At 43.0% G+C, this 12,120-nt stretch overlaps 1 protein-coding gene across 2 annotated transcripts in view; it reads right to left on the reverse strand.

The window, feature by feature from the left end:
* Nucleotides 1-12,099, reverse strand: part of TTC28 (tetratricopeptide repeat domain 28) — a 189,264-nt gene extending 177,165 nt beyond the window's left edge. For both annotated transcript variants that reach the window (XM_074886761.1, XM_074886760.1), the window contains exon 1: nucleotides 11,968-12,099. In XM_074886761.1, the coding sequence (XP_074742862.1) occupies nucleotides 11,968-12,060 (93 nt within the window). In that variant the 5' untranslated portion in view covers nucleotides 12,061-12,099. The remainder of the gene's footprint in view (nucleotides 1-11,967) is intronic.
* Between the last annotated feature and the right edge of the window lie 21 nt (nucleotides 12,100-12,120).

Genomic DNA, 12,120 nt, shown 5'->3' on the forward strand with positions numbered 1-12,120 from the left:
AAGCAAGCTGCAAACTGACATCCTGTCTCAAGCATCAAAATGGTCTATAGACTTTTGTTTTTTCTTAAGTCAAAAAACAACAATAGAAAAGCACCAAATTAGAAACTACTGTTTTCTTCTTTTCCTTATGATTATACCCAATTTTTTCTGACAGGTGTTTGTCCAAACTGTTTCTAAACTTCTCTACTGAAGGAGACTCTATGTTTTACACAGGCAATCTCATTACACTGCTTCATGATTTTCATAATTACAATATTTTTCCTAACATCACAGCATAATAGACTGGTTTGGGTTGGAAGGGACCTTAAAACCCATCTAGTTCCCACCTCCCTGCCCCAGGCAGAGCCACCTTCCACTAGCCCAGGTTGCCCAAAGCCCCCGCCAACCTGGCCTTGAACCCTTCCAGGGAGGGGGCAGCCACAGCTTCTCTGGGCAACCTGTGCCAGGGCCTCACCACCCTCACAGGGAAGAATTTCTTCCTTAGATCTCATCTAAATCTCCCCTCTTTCAATTTAAAACCATGACCCCTCATCCTATCCCTACACCCCTGATCAAGAGTCCCTCTCAATCCCCTCCTCGCCCAGCCTGGATTTGTGTTGGGGATTGCCCTGACCCATGGGCAGAACCTTGCCCTTGGCCTTGTTGAACTCCATGAGGTTTGCACGTCCCCCCTCTCCAGCCTGTCCAGGCCCCTCTGGATGGCACATCCCTTCCCTCAGCGTGTCCCCACACCACACAGCTCGGTGTTGTTGGGGAACTCGCTGAGGGTGCCTCGATCCCACTGTCCGTGTCCCCAACAAAGATGTTAAACAGCGCCGGTCCCAATACTGACCCCTGAGGAATGCCAGATCTCCTTTGTATCAGTAAATATACTGCTTCTTGTCCTGTCTACAGTACAGCAAACAAAAAACTTTGTTCCTTTCATCTGTGTAGTTGCCCTTTATATAACACTCCTGCTAATATAAGCTAATATGTACCTTGACATTATTACTAACAGCACTATAAAAAGCAAATTTCTGCATCCTTGAAAATCCATTCTGTATGCAGTACATCTTTAAATGTGTTGGCATGCTGCTTTGCTACTTCAATCAAGCTGACAAACAACAACTTCATATATTCTCAAGTACTGACAGGAAAATTGCTCTACTTTGAGTAATAGCCCAAACATTAGAGCTGAACATGTTGCTTTATGCCAAGCAGTGTGATAACTCACACATTTGCTTGTATTTGACCATAAACTTCATCATGTGGTCTGTTTGCTGTGACCTAAGAAGTTGCAAGAACAGAATATGAATATTCAGCAGCATTAGAGTAGATGTTCAAACACAAAGATCAGGAAACCCTGATGAGCTAATTAGTCACCAGAAGGCCATAGATGGCTGGAGGTACTGTAGGGAAATGGGGCTGGTGAGTACCCATGTGCCAGAGACAGCGGAGGTAACTACCCAGAGATACCCTGATTCACATGTAGGGCTGATTCGCTGTAGGAAAATAAAAGAAGCCAAAGGAAACACCATTCTCCTCACATTTCCTTTCATCTTCACTTACTTTTTTCCTCTGTAGATTCAGCACCTTCTTTAATTCCAACAAGTCACATCTCTGCCTACTCCTGAAACCCACTGAAGTTAACAAATGCACCACAACTGTGCAAGATTCTTCTCAGTGGGCAAACCTAAAAACTACTCTGTAACTTCTCCAACCATTAAAGTCAGAGTAACTAACGAATTTTCACACTGTTCTAATTTCTACACTACCCTCTGTTCCTGAAAATTACCAGAAGAGTGGAAAACTTGATTTTATACAGCTTAGAGCCAACACTTCAGAGTCACTACAGGCAAGAACATCCAATGCAGTCTTACAGAAATGCTCATTGTATATAAGGAATGTGGAATATTTTAACCTGAGCAATATTCCACTTGAAAAAAAAGTATAACCTCTACCCAGGGCCTAAAAGGAGTTCAAACATGTCAAAAAATTTCTGAAAGGAGCTGAACTTCCACGCAATGCTCAAGGAAACACACGGCTAACAGTCTAAAGAACTCTCATACATCATTTTTCAGAAGGAACTGAGGAAATGAACAATCATAAATTAAGAAAGGTATTGAAGGGCAAACACTGGGTGAATGTCTGAGAGGGAACAACAGACTCAGTGCAAGGACTCCAGTGATACTGTTTATGATGCCAGAGATCATCCTGACCCATGATCCTTGGAAATTGTGTTAACAAGCAAGCAAACGACCCCACAAACACATGCTCACTCCCACGCAATTTAAAATGCCACCCCTTTCAAAGCCGTCAGCTATAATAGTAACAGATGTTACTCTAATCTATATAGATTTCCAGGAACTTTTTTGAATCCTGCTATGTTCTTAGCCTCAATAGCTTCCTGCTGTAATTCTGACAAAATCTGAGATTTTCATGAGCAAAATAAACTTCTGCAGTGCAAACTCTAATTTAAGTACAGGTATTTCAGGCAGCACAATTCAAATTTCTGGCACAGCTAATATGGATAATATTTCTATGATGCACTTGACTGCTCACCAGGACCAAGTCAGTCCATCAGAAGGAACAGAGCAGCACACTAAGAAAAAGAGGTATCTTCTCTTTTGACATCTTCCACAGTTAGAACTGAAGCAAGATTCTCTCCCTGGTTTCTAAACTACGTGATATTTTGTTGATGCCACGATTACAGGATGAAGAAAAGTATTTGTTTTGTTCTCCTCATGAGACCTACTTTGTCACTGGGACTTCCTCACAGGTGGCCATACCATACAGCATTCATTTATAAGTACATTGGTCATGAAAAAATGTTTTTCCATAGTCATAGAAATTTTTGTCAGCTCCACTGAGAATATATGACCTCCATAAGAACTGGTATTAAGACAGATAGGTGATATCATCTTGGCAGAGATCATGTTTAAAATTCTTAAAAACAATAAAGCTACCTTAATTTAAATAATCAACTGCAACTATAACTTCCTTTAACAAAACTGGCTGCACTGACCACCAAGTGACTTAATTCATTGTGATGTGTTAAATACATCCAATTCCCATCAACATTAAGAGTTAAATAGGCAGGGCACAAACTGGAATAAATTAATCAGATCAGTTAGTCACAAACATCACCAAATTAGAAAGCATGAATCTCTCAGCAGAAAGCCCAAATATTTTCTTCAGGTTCCTCCTTTCTTACAGTGTCTAGAGCAGACTGCCAAGGAAACAATTTTGCTTCCAAAGCTTACTGTTTTGAACCACTGAGCTCAGCCTACCAGTAACAGTACACAACACATTCAGCTAAGGTGATCTCTAGTTTAAACACCGATCATGTTCCTACAACATCAGTTCTTTTGTTAACCAATGCCAAGTTTAAGGGTACAACGTATCAAATAAACTACTGCTGCTTCTCAGATGTGTTTTTAAAGGTGGCATCTGTCTCTCTCTCATTGTATTTCCCGGTGATTGGCCCGCATCAGGGACAACAAAAAATATCAAGTGTTGTGTGGTTTCTTTTATCATATTCAGAGCAAATGACTGCAGCTTCCAGACGCAGGAGTACCAGAACTAGTCATGAACTGATGTTATTTAGAAGATAAATACTTCAAAAAATAGATTCCTTCACAGCTATGGGTATAGCTGCCTCCAGCTGGAGACTCATCCCGCAGGGAAAGCTCAACCAGCGCCACATTGAAGAGCCCAGCTGGGGCTCAGTGCCACGGACGGCGGGCAGCACCCTTCCTTCCCCTGGCCTCCACCGGACCACAGCGACCGACACTGCTGCAGCCACAGGAGCTGTTGGCCTGGAAGCTGCCTTCAGAGAGTTACTAGGTAGAGAGGCCTCTGCGAGGGCAGGTCTCATCAGGCAGAGTCTCAGGGAGCACTGGCGAGAGTAAAGAATGCACAAGTCGAACAATAGCTGTCTTTTCTGTCCGTTTGTTATGCGTGAACAAATGAAAACACAAAGCTGTTAATGATCTTCCCAGAGTCATACTGTGACTCTGCAACGAGGAGAAGAATCCATGAGGAGACATCCTCTCACTCCAAGTAAAGTGGTTTCTGCCTCTAATATCCTGTGAAGCTAAATAATCTCATGAAAAAAAAGGAAACTGTTTTAAAGGAAACTATGATGGTAATTTCTGGAATATGTTATTATTTAATTCCTGCTATCATGAGAACTGCATACGGCAGTAAAACATCATTAGGTGAAAGAAAGAACCACAGAACAAAACTGAGTCACTCTGGCACTCAAACCACAAATAAAAAAAGATTATTATGATGGTACCCACACACAAAAGTACTCATTAAAAAGCCAGCCCCGCCTTCCAGTCACGACTGCTCTTCTCCTACTAATATGGTAGAAGGTGATGGCAATGCACATATTTAGGCTGCCCAACTCTTTGTTACAGAAGGTACTGTACATACTAAACCAATGCTAAAGAAGAAGCAGAAGTTCCTTAGTGCAGTGGAACAAAAAAGGTTCTAATGAAGCGCAGAATAGGATCTAGCAGAGACAATTTAAGGTAGGAGGTCATGTATTTCCAAAAAAGATGACACAAGCTTCTCTGCATCAGTTCTCCAAACCAGCACAGGGCACCTGAAACCAGCTCCTACTACAAAGGTCACATTAGACAGATGCTCCCACAATACCTGCTTCAGATTAGACTCAGCAATTAATTCTCTTTGTTGGTGAAAAAGCCTCCTCCTCTTGCAGAAGGTGCTCAAGATTCAACCTTACTGATCATTCAAGGTGAGTGTTAAAAACATACACAATTTTCTTTAGTCTTTTTCTTCTCCAGAACAAATGAACTCCCAACCCCCCAAAGCAAACAGTAAGTTGAACACACAGAAAAACCTACATTACAAGAATGTTTATCTTCCAAGATCAAGTTTGCTAAACTTAGTCCTCTATAGAGACAGAACATTTAGCAAATAAAAAGAGTAAGAGCCCATACACGCTGAAAGATCTGACTGTCTGAACAGCACATTGCTATCCAGAAAACGGTAGGGAGTAGATTCCCATCGAGTTCCAATACGATGAGTGAGAAGAGGTAACAGCAAATCCAAATTCTGCTCCAAGACAAGAGGACAAGGGAAAACAATGTGGTAGAACAGCATGAAGGGAATGCTTGATCAAAGAACAACAAATCCTACACCTCAGAGCTTGTTTGTATGTAATCCATCTTACTTAATGATACATGATTCAAATAAATATGCCTTATATAGATGATGTCTTGGGTGGCAGGTTCATAATTAAGACACCTTTTAAAAAAAAATCCTTTATAACTTTCCAAAAAATACTTTAAGGGTTGTATTAGTATTTTTATATTTTAAACTATCTAAATAGCTCAAGATAATCAATGAAGCATCAGAAAGAGGAAAAAATAAAAACAAAGAGGCAAGCAGAAAAATTTGCATTCCAAACGGATTGTGAAACAAAGTGACAATTACTTATTCTAAATACAGGTTTCCAAAATCAGCTTAAATCTGTAACTGAACTTCCCTTTCTATGAAAACATCTATACGACATCTTGTATTTTAATCTGCAAAATGGCTTTACGTTTTTTTCACGCCATATTCTGGGGTATTATTGTTTGTCTGTAATAGAAGTTGTCTTCAACAAGAGTCCAAGAACAGATAAAGAATATGAAGTTTCTCCCCATAACCTCCATGATCCTAGCAGCTAGCACTTCAGCTCATCTGTACTACGCTTCTGCACAGACATGAAACCTTGCCAAGCCACATGCAACCTTCGCCCAATCAGAACAGAATTTTAACAGAAATAGTGTGGAAAGAAATTAAAGGCCACTGAAACTGAAAGTTTAAACCACCATAGGATGTGCACAACAGCTATCCAGGCTCCTAGATTTTTCTAAGCTGGGTTTTGTCTCCACAAATTGTCATGAAATATTACTGGGAGTACATCTCCACGGATACAAGAAACACTTCCTTAAATCTCAGCAACATAATATATACACCCCATGAATGGGACATCAGTAAACTGGACTCTGACTCTGACTGTTCCCCCCTTAAACCTGTAGGCAACGAGGGAAGCGCTACGAGGGGCGGTTACACACACCCGCTCCGGGGCTGCTGGCTCCAACATGCCTGTGTGGTTCCGCTGCCTCGATGGAAACAAAACCACCACCACCCAACAGGCAGACTGCTAAAGCTGAAGCAAGATGAAGGAAATCTGACAAACTTCTGATGCTTCTGTCATTTTCAGTGTCCTGCGTTTTTTAAAGTCCAGCATTTATTCTGTGTTAATTATCAGGGTATCTAACCTGATATCTGCTTTAGTCTGAAGTACTCTTGCAAGTGTCAGTAAATATTCTTCTGACAGACAGGGTTTTAATTTCCTCTGGTAAATCTGCATTACAGGGAAAAAAAACCAACACCAAGATTTATTTTATCTATTACTTTGGGAAAATCTAAGTCAAACTTCCACATTTAAAAAAAAAAAAATTCTAGCAGGGATTTTTAGATATTCATGGAAATCTATTTTTAGACCATAAAAAAGCTGTAACTTATCTAAAGGCATAAATAAATCAAAAGGAATAAATACTTTGAACATAAAACCTAACTGACAGCTCTATTCTATTAAAAGAACAACCACATTTTAGTAAATCTCCTACTGGAATATATGTCTAGGCTTCTGGAGCATATTGTTCTGCCAATATTTTACTACTTTGGTTTTTCATTGCAATTAAAGACAAAACTATTTTACATACGAACTTATCAATAGGAAGGAAACTGATCTTTTTTTAACTGGAGCTTATACAAAATTTCCTAAAGAAAAAGATGTCTTTTCTAAAAATGAGAAGCAACTCCGAGCTTCCAATACTGAACTTGGAGAGATCTGCAATTGTAACATCAGTTAGATCCACTCTAATTTGAGTTGTGCTACATGTTGCTAAAAATTGTAACAACAACTATGCAATCCATAGCTAAATTTAAACAGTACTTTTTGGTTCATACCTAATTTTAAAAAGTGAAGGTTATGCAGACCAAATATGCCCTCACACTTTTGCAAAACACTTCAGTTAAAAAACAAAATTCTATTTTCAAGTAAATACTTCAAAACCAAGAAAGAACTAAGTTGTGCAGATGCTATTTTTAAATACTATTGAGAAACTAACCTGATTTTACTGCAAACACTCTGCAAAATACTTTTTGGATCATGTATAATGCAGTATTTTCATTTATCTAGTGCCAAACGCAATATTTACAATAACTGAAAAGCTATGAGCAATACGCATCAAGTTATTCCAAATTCTTTATTCCCACTTTCCTCAAATTGGTGACCTCAAGGCTCTTCTCAGTCCTTCCTTAAGCAGCATCTCAAGTCATGGTGTCACACCAACTTATGATGAATAAGGAGACAGCCAAAAGACACCAGGAAAATCTTTCTACATGTAACTTTTTATAGCAGCTCTTCAGCCATGCCTAAGTCAGCCTATGTTATTGTTGCTCTCCCTCTCCCGATTTTCTGATTATTATTGGCTACACTGCATCTCAAATCAAACTGGAGCTCACTGAGACTTGGTGACTCCTCACTCGGGCAACTGAGTCCATGCAGTCCTCGATGCTTCCGGACCACTCCGTACTAAAGATAATGAAAACTATGGTCCTTTTATAAGGTGAGCAGTCTGTCAACACAGGGTTATTTTATCTTCCAGTATATATACTGTTGATTATATAGAATTAAATCCTTCTTTGTGAACTTCTGAGAAAACTGGAAGCAGGTTAATGTTTCAGAGCTTCAGTTACTTGTAGGGCTTATTAAGAGGGATTTTCCCCAGCACACAACTGGTCAGGCACTAAAGGACGGGTTTTACCTCATTCTAAAGGATTAACCACCAAATAGCTGGAGACAATTTATCTAAACTAAAGTGATATTCTGCAGCCTCTCTCTCAGGTGTCTGCTCGTGTTTCTTGCTCACAGGCAAGTACACAAAGTTCCGCTGGCAAGAACATTAGCAAGAGAGAAGGCAGGGCGCTGCAGGAGTGTGGGCGTCACTCACAAATTTCTGGGCAAATTTGCCTAATGAATTCAAGACACTGGCAACACATTTGTCTTTCTCATTTTCTGACTGTGCATACAACTTTCTGGGCTTCTCAGAGATCTAACCCAAACTGCTTTGTGCAGGACGCAGATGAGCTACTGAAACTGTACACCAGTGAAGCAAAGGGGTAGCCAAACGTAAAACTCACTGCCCAGAGCACAGGAGAATATTCGGTATATTCTGGGAAATAAATAGCAGATGACACTCAATGTCAGTAAATGCAAAGTGATGGGGGAAAAAAAAAATCCTTAGTTGTTATCACAATAACTGGCCCCAAACAGACCCTTACCCCTCACAAAAGACATTTTAGAGCCCTTGCAGAAATTCTCCTGGAAACACTGTCTCTGTACTCATCAACAGTCAAAGAGACAAGTAAAAGAATTAGAATCTTTGGGAAAGAAGGAACAGGAAACAATTATGCCATTCTAAAAACCTACAATAGGAAGTGCATTTCACATTCAGTTTTGTTCCCACTACTGCCACACAAGCACATAAAGATACGTAAGTAGAAAAGGTAAGAGATGGGTAACAGATAACCAGATATGGATCAATCTCCATATCCAAAGAGAGACTAAGATAGACTCTGAAAGTTGGAAAATAATTAAAGGGAGTAAATCAAAGGTCTATAAAAATTGAGAAAAGCACAAGGAAGGTAAAGAGAACAATTATTCACTATTTCCCAGAAACAGAGGGGCATCAAACAGGCAGAAGATAAAAGAAAACCAACTGAAGTAACCTTACACATGCAGTATAGTTAAAATGCAGAATTATCCCAGGTGTTACAAATTACAATAGTAATAATGGATTAAAAAGAATAATTAAAAACATGAAAGAAATTCAAAGTCTATTGAACATGAAATTGAAATTACACATACATCTTGAATGTTCAGTAAATTCTGAATTCTCAAATACTGTAAAGAATATTTAAATTTAAAAAAACTCACTCTGAAATAAAGAGCAGTGCTTTCATCATAATTTAACAGCGAATTAAAGCAAACACAGTATACCCCTCAGTTCTTAAGATTTTAATTTTTAAACAGAGACAAAATTCTGCCTAAAAGTTATGTCTATACCATAGATGACTAGGACCCACAGTAACAGACACGTTACAGATGCCTAAACCAGACCCAACCTCATACAGCACTGACAGTCGGCTAGTTGGAAGTTAGAAAGAGTGTATGTAATATATATTGTATAATATAATTTTAATATATATAAAAATAGATTATTTACTTTTGTGTATTCAGAATGCTTCCACTGTAAGAGCAGCTGGAAGTCAGCACACACTTACCAAAACTTTAGCACCACGATGCCAAACGTACAGGCCATGTATACCTTGCACAATGCATTTATGTGGCCTGCAAAACAGACTCAGGCTGAATGGGGGACACTTAGCTTTTCCCTTTTCTCAGAAAAACAAAAATCTAGCTTCACTGGTCTCAGAGATAACCTTCAAAAGCAAATTAATGAATGCAAATTCAAGTTTGTGTCTGAGCTTGCTGAAAGCCTAAAGCAAACTTAAAAGTTCAAGTTTTCCAGGTCCTTGCTAATCCCATTAGAGTGCCCTTATAGCTGAGGAGCAGTCCCTCAGCATTGACATACAGTATGTTACTGTCAATCATTTCAGAGGAAGAATATGAAAGAGTCAAAATTCTTAAAGAATGGGAGAAACAGAGTGAAAACACGGTACAGAAGTAGAAAGTAATACAAAAATTGAGATGAAGAATGAGAAATTAAAGCAGAAAGGAGTTCATTTTCTCACTAAGAGATAGTCAGCATGACACAGACACAGAAAAGAAATAAAAGCTGACCTCCTAAGTCTAAAGAGTCATTTGCTCCCACTGCCATCCAACAGATCTATCACTAACATAAAAAAAAGATCTAGTATAAGCTAAAGGGAGCACAAAATCTTGACTTTAGCTACTATGAACAATAACTAAATTCTAAATTATTAGTGAGGAATCTGACCTTTTTCTCCAAACCGTCAGTTAGCCACAGGCAGACAGACACAGACTGACAAACTAGTGATACAGTGGAAGCCAGCTCTGAACAGGGAAGTCACTTGAGGAAGACCTGTCAGGGCAGCAGGTGTACGTGCTCCCTGGATTTTGTTGTCTGCAACAAAGCACTCAACTGCTATAGCACAACCGCTGTCTACTCCGAAGGGATGTGTGCCCTCTGGGAGCGCGCGGCGGCAATCACAGTGTTCCTCGATACACCGCAGGTAAGTACTTCACCTGCAACCTCTCGTTACAGCATTCCCATCTCAAGTGACCTGCCCAGTAGGAATGGGAGTAACTGGTACCCAGGCAAGGAGAAAGGATATGCAACGGCCAAGGAAGAGGTGTTTGACCTCAGTCAGGAGGAGAATAATGGGAAACAGTGAAGAAGACAGAAAACAAGACTTGATCAGTAATCAGCAGGAACGTACACACAGACTGATGCTGTTGCAGCAGTGGATTTCACCTCTTGAAAACTAAGATTTGGATAGTACAGCATATGAGTAATAATAATCATTAATGACATTGTCACTAATAATAATCAGTAGTCTTATACACCAGTATGACCTAGGACTTCAAAAGACACATGACTGTGTGTTTAGATCAGACACAGCCCCTGCCCCCCCCCCACCCTCCCAGAAAAAGGGAAGATTTCCAACCCTACAACCAACAAAAGTCTTTAAATATTCAAGGCATACCCACTCATCCGTTTATCAAAAAACTCTTTTCAAAGAACCTGTGGAGGGTTTCATGAGCACCTGAAGAGCTCTTGTTCAATACCAGAAGAAAGAACAAGAGGGATGACAGTGCCTAAGACTGTGCAAACCTCCAAGAAAAATGAAAGACATCCAAAATTAAACACGAACAGCTCCAAGGAAAGAGGAGGAAAGACAAGGAGGCATAGGGCCCCAGCCATTTCAACTCTCCATTTATTGGGGTCGACCAGGGACACCCCTGCGGCTGCAACACCAAACCGTAGGAGCACGGGCTGCTGACAGGGGTAATACATCCTATCCTCCATCGCCAGTCCGCGAACGAACTGAACCGCACTGATGACGTTTGCTGTTGTCCAAGATGCACTGATTAAATCCGGTCTCCAGATTCCAAATTCTGTCAGTAACGACGTTCTTATAATTGGTTACCAACAACTTTTTCAACACCCGGCAAGCCCTGCTGAGGTACAGTCTGCTTCAGAGCGTGTGTCTGTACCACTCGTTCCAACAGGGCCATAACCCCTGCAGTGCGACCAGGGGCATCTGACACACGTACCAAAAGAGTTTCCAGACTTGAACAAGACCAGGTCGGCTTTTGCTCACCCGGGAGCGCAGGGCGAGCACGATTTACACGCCGCCACCCGCGCCCTCCCTCCACCCAGCGAGCCGCCGGCTAACTCGCGTCCGTGGAAATCGCGGTCCGAGGCGCCGTCGGGTCCCGGCGCTGCACTCCGCGGCCGCGCACGCCTCGGCGCCCGCCCGCCGCCGCCCCCCGCGCAGCACCGACGGCCGCCGCACTCCCGCCCGCCGCCGGCGGCCCGGCCCGGCCGAGGCGCCCGGGGAGGCGGCGCCGCTCGCAGCCCCGTCCGGGGCGAGGGGAGCCGAGCGCTCGGCCCCGCGACCGCGGCTGTCCCCGAGGCCTGGCGGTCCCGCAGCCCCGCCGGGGGAGCCGCCCCGCCGCCGCCCTGCCCCTCGCCCCGCCGCCGGCCGCGCTCCGGCCCGCCGCGGGGCCTGCGCCCGCCCCGCGGGCCCCCGCTCCGGGCTGGGACAGCGGCCCGCCCGCGCCCCGCAACTTCCCCGCGCGCTGGGACCGCGCCCGGCCCGGGCGGCCCGGCGGCTCCTTCCCGCCTCCCCGGCCGGGCCGCGGGGCCGCTCCCGCCGCCCTCCCGCCCGCCCAGCCCGGCGTCAACTCACCCGGGGAGGCTCCGCGTCCCGCTCCCGCCGCCGCCGAGCCCGGCCCCCCGCCGCGGCCCCCGGCGGGGCGGGCGGCGGCGCCTGTTGCTCCATCGCGCTCCGGCTCCTCCTCCTCAGGGGCCGCCGCCCCCCGCCGGGCCGATCCCGCTCCGG

This window comes from Strix uralensis, chromosome 17 (assembly GCF_047716275.1).
Source record: "Strix uralensis isolate ZFMK-TIS-50842 chromosome 17, bStrUra1, whole genome shotgun sequence".
NCBI classification, from domain to species: domain Eukaryota; kingdom Metazoa; phylum Chordata; class Aves; order Strigiformes; family Strigidae; genus Strix; species Strix uralensis.